At 42.9% G+C, this 8,636-nt stretch overlaps 1 protein-coding gene across 2 annotated transcripts in view; it reads left to right on the top strand.

The window, feature by feature from the left end:
• The first annotated feature begins 7,082 nt into the window (after positions 1–7,082).
• LOC101759981 (protein YABBY 6) overlaps positions 7,083–8,636 on the top strand; it is a 6,019-nt gene continuing 4,465 nt past the window's right edge. The window contains exon 1 of one of the 2 annotated variants that reach the window (XM_022825502.1): positions 7,083–7,501. In XM_022825502.1, the coding sequence (XP_022681237.1) occupies positions 7,430–7,501 (72 nt within the window). In that variant the 5' untranslated portion in view covers positions 7,083–7,429. The remainder of the gene's footprint in view (positions 7,502–8,636) is intronic. The other variant, XM_004963117.3, reaches the window with a different exon arrangement.

The raw sequence follows: 8,636 nt of genomic DNA, 5'->3' as shown, positions 1-8,636 counted from the left end.
ACAGAGAGATAGATGCTAATCCATGTAAGTTCCCTGATCTGTCGAGGAACAGTAGACTGATGAGCACCCAGCAGAAAGGTATGTAGGCATCTGTCGGGCATGTGCTCGTGGACAAGAAGCTTGTCCTATAGAAGGGACACACACAAGAGCCTCACTCGGTTCGTGAGCTCCAGCTTGGCAGCCAGACCAAGGTAGTTATTAAGCTCTAGGAATCCCTGTGAGGAGTTCAGTGAAAGTTTCTTCACAAGCATCTTTTCCCCATCTTGTAATGCACCCTGCACAACACAAAATACGTATTCTTACATGTTGGCGACAATACACTGCAATTCACGGTACTAGTTATGTCTATATGAGTGTGCCTAGTATCATAGAGTGGTTGTCATCGGTGTGTTCATACGGATAGGTGAAAAGGTACCTCGAACATTTCTCCAAAACCTCCCTCTCCAAGGTAGTTTTCTTGAGAGAAATTAGGGGTTCCATATCTTAACACCGCTAGAAGAAGGGGCTCCGTCCAGGAGGGGGCGGCGGCGGCAGGGCTGGACTCCAGGAGCCGGCGGCGGCGGGGCTACACTCCAGGAGCTGGCGGCGGTCGATGCTGTGGGCGGCGGCGGTGGATGCGTCGCGGCTAGGGCGGCGGCGGGGCTGGACCCCAGGAGCCGGCGGCGGTCGATGCGTGGCGGCGGCGGCGGATGCGTGGCGGCGGCGGGGGTGGATGCGTCGCGGCGGAGGCGGTTGGTGCGCGGCAGGGACGGGGAGTGGATGCGAAGAGCAGAGGAGAGGAGGGCGTGCGCTGGCGAGTGCGGGAGGGGTATGCGGGTGGGGTGCGTGCGGGAGTGCGGGAGTGCCAGACAATAATGAGGGGTATAAGGTGTCCAGCCCACTTTTTAGCAAGTTTTAGCAACCCAAAACTTGCTAAAGTTCTAAACTTTAGCAACTCAACTTTAGCAAGTTTTAGCAAGAGTGTTTTGCAGTTTAGCAGCTCAAAGTTGCTAAACTTTAGCATCTAAAGTTTAGCAAGGTGGAAGAAAACATGCACTAAGATGATTTTTTTGGCCATATATGTCTCTTTGTAATAGTATATTGTTATTAGTTACAAAGTCATAATAATAGGAACTTACATTCAAATATATATGAATCTAGTGGTACCATTTGTGGATCACTAAATTCATGCATAGTTATTAGGCCAAACAACATTGAAAGTTTGGATTTCAATATGCATGTCCCAATAACCGGCCGATATTTATTTGTTGTTCTATCCTTTCTTGATCTTTTCTTTTTTTTAATATAATCGGCAACTCTTCCGTCCGGTTTGTTTAAAAAAAATTCAATACCCATGCAAGTCTTACATTTATGTAATGTACTAAGCTGGGAGGGTTATGTACATATGCTCTCGGCTTAAATCTATTGCAAATGTGGGCACAAATGACTACAAAAGCCACTATGCTATAGTGGTAGCTAGTTGCAGGTGCATGTATAATAAATAGTCCTGATCTTATCATATTATGCTAGGGAAATCCATGCAGCAGTTGCATACAAATGAAATGAGTTAGGGTGAGTTCCCACAGTGCAAGAACTGAGCCTTGCTCATCATTTGGTGTTCCCTTTTGGTGGCTTTGCTAGTGTTGAAAATGAAAAGAACAGGTATAATACTGGCCACTACCAAATACTGGCCACTACCATGAGCCCGCCAAATTATAGAGGCAATATGATGTTCACCTTTTTCTAGGAAACATGAGGTATTGATCAATGATTTTAACTTAAGCATGCAGGAGAACTCTCAACTTGAGTATTTTTTCAACCTTTTTTAATTTTTGAACTTGAAAACCAGACTATGAGCTTCAAAAATGAATCCCCTGTGATGGGTTTAGTGTTAGTGTGGTCAGGAGAGGATGGGGTTGTGGTGGGAGTGGTGGTGGGGGATAGAAATGTGGCCCCCGGAGCTGGTAATTAATAAGGTGTGTAGCTCATGATTAGGGATTCAGGATCTACTCCCTCCGTCCCGCAAAAAGTGTCCCTTTAGTTCTGTCCTAAGTTAAACCATCTTATGTTTGACCAAGTTTATATAAAAATGTATCGGTGCTTTTGATGTCTATCAAGTTTTATTAGAATCGTTATGAAATATATTTTCATATCATACCTATTTATTATTATAAATATTGATACTCTTTATTGTAAACTTGGTCAAATTTAAAATAGTTTGTCTTGGGACAAATTTAAAGGGATACTCTTTGTGAGATAGAGGGAGTTGATAAAAAGGAGGACAGCAGTGGGCGTGGACCACATTAGACCCTGCCCGAGGAGTTCGACAAAATCTCCATCTAACATGGAGATGAGAGCCGGGCATCCAGAGAAAATGTGTGGGACCCATGTGACAGACAGATCATTTACGCTCTCTCTCACGCACACCCTCTCTATCTCTCTCTCTCCAACCGCACCAAGCGGCGTGCTCGTAGAGAGCCGAGACCCAGCAGTACTAGTGTGGGGCGAGCACGAAAACCCTGACTGCGAGCAGCCCTATCGCGCCCTTCCGCCGCGAAATCCACATCACCGCCATCTAATAAACTCGGCAGCGGCCGCGCCGCTTTCGCTCACGCGCCCAACAGGCCGCCTCATCCTGCCACCGCTACGCTCACTGGAGCTAGCAGCCAAGCTCACTGAAAACCATCTCAACGAGCACGTTCGACTTGCTGGTGAGCCCAGCGGCGGAGGAGCATGATGGCAGGGTGTGGCGGTGGCCATACCTTAACCATTTTTGCTGCGATCGAGTATCAGGTCTTGTCATTTTTCCTATGCTGTGCACCAGCCATCGTGGTTCAGAACTTGGACTTAGCTTGGAACACGGAAGGTGCAGGGGGTGCGTGGGGTCAGGAGTCATGGCATCGAGCGAGTTCGTGAGAGGTGAGACAAGTAGCGTTGGTCGGAGGACGCATCCGCCGAGCAACGCATGTGCCCCGCAGGGTGCACGGTCGCCCGGCGATTGGATTTAAATCGTACAATATTCATATATAATTTTGCCATACCTTAATTCTATTTCGTCCTCCGCCACTGGGTGAGCCCACTCATTTAGGGGAACACGCTAGTAACTGATCGATTATTACTCATTAGCATGGATCTTTTCATCGATTCTCTCTCCTTCACCTCAGCAAAAATCCGAGTCAGCTGACGATATTGTCCCTGTTGGGGGTGACCTTATTAGGAGCCTATGTTCTAAGTGCTGATAAACAAAATTTCAATGAAATTAACATTAGTTTTTTTGTATGTTGAGTGTAACGAAACATGTGTATCCATATTGTAATTTCTCTATTTAACAAATGTTTATATTTATATACGTGGATTTTCCGTGTGTGAAATAAGCACACAGATTATAGAACTTTGTCCTTGTCGTAGTTGAGATGATGTTCAAGGGAAGTAGGGACAATATATCTTTCTTTCACACTGATCTCTTGTGAGCTTGGGAACTGAATGACGCAAAAAGCTGAAGAGATCAAAGTTAATTCATAAGTAACCGATCAAGTAATCAACTGGCATGTAATAGATGCACCAATTTGAGTGACCTTGTAGCCTCTCGTGGCGTCAAGATCACTTAACTGCATTGCAAATAGACATGACCTTATTAGTGAGCATGCAGACAAGGAAGTCCCATTGGTGTGAAACTAACCACTTCTATCTGTTTGTACGATGAGAGCAATTAATGTTAGCCTTAGCTTGCACGATTAAATTTAGAGAGACGGCTCATGTAAAAGTAATTTAGAGTAGTGGACTTCAATTCATTTACCAACTTTTTTAGCTAACTAACAACCTGCGTGTGCGTGTCTGCAATATGTTACAAAGTTACCAACGCAATCGTGTAGGATATATGACTAGTTTGCGGTGAATATCGATGCCGTCTTGGAGCAGAAGAACAGATCGATGATCTAACAACAAGTGCACCACTCATCACATTAAAGTACATGATAATTTCTAACATCAAAGGAATGTAGCACACTACAGTTGTAGAAAAATTTTGTCAAGAAAATGGCAGCTGTAGGATATATAGGCTAGGTATCAATCTAGCAGCTTAATGCTTCTGATTTGTCAAATCCAATGTCTGGACTGGACAGGAGCCGTGGTCCATAGGTCTTGCACATGACAAGAGGTTCGATAGGGTTGCATGAACGTCTTGTGAAGATCACTTGCCATATTTGGGGACGGGAGGCATCAAAGTCTTCCTTGGGTGTTCCTTCTTGCCAACAAACTTTCCTATTCCAGCTCCAGAGGACAAGAGATTCATTACGACTGTGACATTGCATCTGCGTAACTCTCAGGGAGTCTTGATCAAGATTGTCATCCACAACATCGCGCTTAAACCGCAACCACACAAGTCTTGCATTGACAAAGGCAAGACAGAGGTGCACCCATTCTCTTTGTACTATATACCGAAGCATTTATTTTCGCCGGCTCAACCTCCCCCCACATAGGTTCAGCAATAACAAGTTATTTTTACTAGCTAGTCTGTGAAACAATTATCAGCTACATTCGATTTCCCTACCAACAGCTATATATGGCACTGATACATTTTTTAAATTATAATAACATTTTTGTGGCAGTTATAGAATAATTCATCAACAAAATAATTGCCTATAAATTCGCCGATAATCGTACTGACAAGATGATGCATGGCACAACATGAAAAAAGAACTCTGAGAAGGTACTTATATATACTACAACCGTTGTCACTATGAATATAGCTGGCAGGAAATATTTAAAATAATATAGTAGTTCAACGTTCTTATTAACTTATTTCTCTTACATAATATAATTATTAATTAAAGGAAAAAGTTCAATTTACTGTCCTTAAAGTATGGACTAGGTACTAAACCGCACATAATTAAAATCGGTTATGCTGACTTGGCCGGTTTTCCTCCTAGGTTTGCTGACGAGGGATGACATGTCGGTTTTTGCCCACGCACTATCATGTAACTGGGGATGTACCGAAGGTGCTTATTCTTGCCTTTGTCCAGTCAATTTGGTCCACCATGTATCTGGGAACTTGCGGAGGGTGCCTTTTCTTGTCTTTGCCTAAATTTTGTAGCATCCCTAGCATCAGGTTGTAGCGTTCTGGTGTGTCTACAAAGACACAGCATGCGGCGGCAGGGCACGGCCGGGTGCCGCACAGGGCACAGCTTGGTGTCGCTCAGGGACACGGATGCCGGGAGCTCATCGCAGCAGGGCCAGGTGCCGCTCAGTGGGCGGGAGCTGCTGGGAACAAGGCATGCCGCCACCGCCGGTGAATCTTGACCGAGCGACGGCGAGGGTATACGAACGAACTGTTGGAATTATATCCCAATTCAGATTTGAAGGGAAGGGGCATTCTAGACCTGAACTTTATTATGCCACGTGGGGCAGCTGACATGTCATGCCCACTCAGCAAAATTCGGAGGAAAACTGGCCAAGTCAGCAAAACCGATGTTAATTATGCGTTAAAGGTGTGTTTTGATCCGGTTTTGTTTAATTATACGTTAAATGTGTTTTAATTATACGTTAGGGGTCATTTGGACATAGCTGGGTAGTAAATTGGATTTTTTTCCTTAATTAAAAATGAATTGCTGCTGTGCATATTATTCATCAACTTGCAGTACCGGATCCATGAAGTTATGGCATCGATCAAGTGCAGCAGGGGAGCGAGGGCCCACCTGGGAGAGGCAGAAAGGGACTTCAATCTACACCATGTGGTGGTGCCTGCAGTCGTCAACGTACCACCGGCATGGGCAGTGATCCAATGGATGGATACGGATCATGTGCACATCTTAGCCTACCCTAGCTGATCGACCATCAGTTGGGCACAGACACTACACAAAAAGCCATGTAGAGAGGCCAAGAAAAGAGGAGCACAAAAGATAATATAGCTAGGAATCATAAATGTTTGCCACGTTTGTGGAATGTTGTACGCACACGGGATATACTATTTATGTGGAATGGTAACTTAAGAGATCCCATGAATTACACGGGAAATGGTAGCGCAGAGCGTACCTGAGGTGTAATATAAATCCATTCGTCTCTCGAAACGTATCATAATTAGACAAGCAACTAAAGGGGATACAAATAATTAATTCTTTCATGCAGTTCCAAGTCTTATAAAACAGAAAAGTTGCTTGCCTCCATAATTAATTTAAGACCAGCAGCAGTTAGTTATATAGCCAAACAAGCTAATGTCACGTTACATTGATAGGTCACCCACTTGTCCTCCCCTTTTACCCCAAACAGTCTTATCTGTCCTTACATTTGACACGTATGTATCCAACCCTTCAGCCATTCAGTACCATATGTACCCGGTCTACTATTTCCCATTCTATTTTGTTAATTTTTATTTTTATAAAACATCCCAAAAAGCTATCACTGGCAACATAATAAGAGTGGGACAAAAACCAATAGGCATAAAAAGCTATCTTACATTTTTTTTATTATGCATGATTCCTTGATCTAACTAATACATAAGCAATAAGCATAAAAAGCTATCTTACATTTTTTTTTTATCATGCATGATTCCTTGATCTAACTAATACATAAGCAATAAGCATAAAAAGCTATCTTACATATTTTTTTATTATGCATGATTCCTTGATCTAACTAATACATAAGCAAGAGAAATAAATATTATGCAAGGCTGCCGAGAATTCAGCATATGACTGGTTGATTTTGTTTCTTTTTAATATAAGTTTCATTGTAAATCAAACTATATGTGAGGTCCTATTTTTTATATCTATCTTTATTTGTTAATGCAGCCTGCGAGAAACCGGTACTGCAGACTGTAGCAGTGAAAATTTAGCGAATGCATGCATGAACAATTTAGTGACTGCATGCGTGCAGATCTTTTTGCAGATGGACAATTTATGAGCGCGTGCAGGATACTGATGATGTATACATGTTTGTAGGATAGGCATTGCATGATAGGAGGGTATCTCCCACCCACTCATTGTGGCAATCATGACATTTCTCAGCTCAGCTCATCCCCTCTCCTCCCTCCTCTCTCTCTCTCTCTACTCCTGCATATTGCTGCTTCCACACACATGAGCCACCACAACAAATAAAACCACTGCTGCCTACTCTATTGCCCCCACACGCCCTCTCTTTCTCTCCTCTCTCTTGAGTCTTTCTCTCCTCTCTCTTTCTCAACGCGAAAAGAAAAGAGGAAAGCAGCGGGATAGCTCAATCTCTCCTTCCTCACCCTCTCTCACCCTCTCTCTCTCTCTCTCTCTAAGCACACATACATACTCGAGATATATATATCGGTAGGATGTGCAAACCTAGCCTGCTGCCTCTTCCTAGCTGAAAACTTTACCTGTTCGTCTTCCTCCTCCTCTTCTTCCTCGTTGCTGCTTGCTGGGAGAGTACTGTTCTTCACAAGGCGAAGCGAGGCGGCGGCGGCGGCGGCGGCAACCGATCAGAAGGAATGTCGGCCCATATCGCGCCGGCGGATCATGTGTGCTATGTGCACTGCAACTTCTGCAACACAGTTCTCGCGGTAAGATCTATGTATACATGCTGCCTGCATATGATCTCTCTCATAGTTAACTCTTTCCCTCTTTAGCTCTCTCTTTCCCTTTCTCTGTCTATGTAAATCTGCTTTCAAGACAGAGATTAATTGGTGAAGTGACTGCACTGGGAGAGTACCACACAATTAATTATTGACTGGTTCTTCTTGATTTGCGACACTTTTTGGTTTGATTTTCCGTGATTCTTTTTGGTCAATTGGTTGGAGAAGAGTCTCAACAAGAACAAAAGGAGAGAGAATCATACCTCAGATGGCTCGATCTCCTGCTGCATGCCGCATGCCTGCTTCTTCAATTCCTTCAAATTTCGTTCCTAATTTTCTCTTTGAAACTCCCAATTTTGTGGTTTCTTTGTTTGACGCCAGGTGAACGCATACGCATCGATTAAAATCCTCCAAAAGTTTTCTAGATTTATTTTGGGTGCTCTGTACATGATATTTTGTGGGATACAGCAAAAATTATGCATTTCCCATGTGTTGCACCCTCTTGAATGTTGATATTAATAGCCTGAAACTAGTGGAGAACAGTGTTCCACTATACAGAAATCAAAGGCAACTGTAGTACTGTATATACATGCATGTACAAGATTGAATTTTACTTGCATATGCAAAATCTTCCAAAAATAATTATACACTGCTACTTGTGCATAACTGCACACATCATGTAGCTAGACAGAGGTTATAAATAAGAATCAAACTGTTTAGTTTCTTGTTGGTTAATTCATTCCTTTCTTTTCAAGTTCTTAAATTTTAATGAAATTTTTTCAAATTTATTTCTGATATCCCTTTTGTTACGTATACAATTCCTTTGTCTAGTTGTACACGTATACAATTTGAATTGCCCACAATTAGTAACATGGAATGATAAAAATCATTAGTATTATGTAGCTACTTCTGAAGTTAATCAAGTATCCCTGCAACTCCAGCGATGCTTTTGATTTATTTCCTGCACAAACTTAAACGGAGAAATAATACTTGAATCGACCTAACCTTGCTGCCAATTCATCTTCCATGCATATATCTGTTGAATCAGCTAGCCAATTTTCAAGAACTATGATTAAGGTGCTGTACATGCATATATGCCGTCTCTCTACCCCCTCTACTCCCT

This window comes from Setaria italica, chromosome III (genome assembly GCF_000263155.2).
Source record: "Setaria italica strain Yugu1 chromosome III, Setaria_italica_v2.0, whole genome shotgun sequence".
Lineage (NCBI taxonomy): Eukaryota > Viridiplantae > Streptophyta > Magnoliopsida > Poales > Poaceae > Setaria > Setaria italica.
Note: the sequence above shows the minus strand (reverse complement) of the source record. Positions and strands in the feature narration are given on the sequence as shown.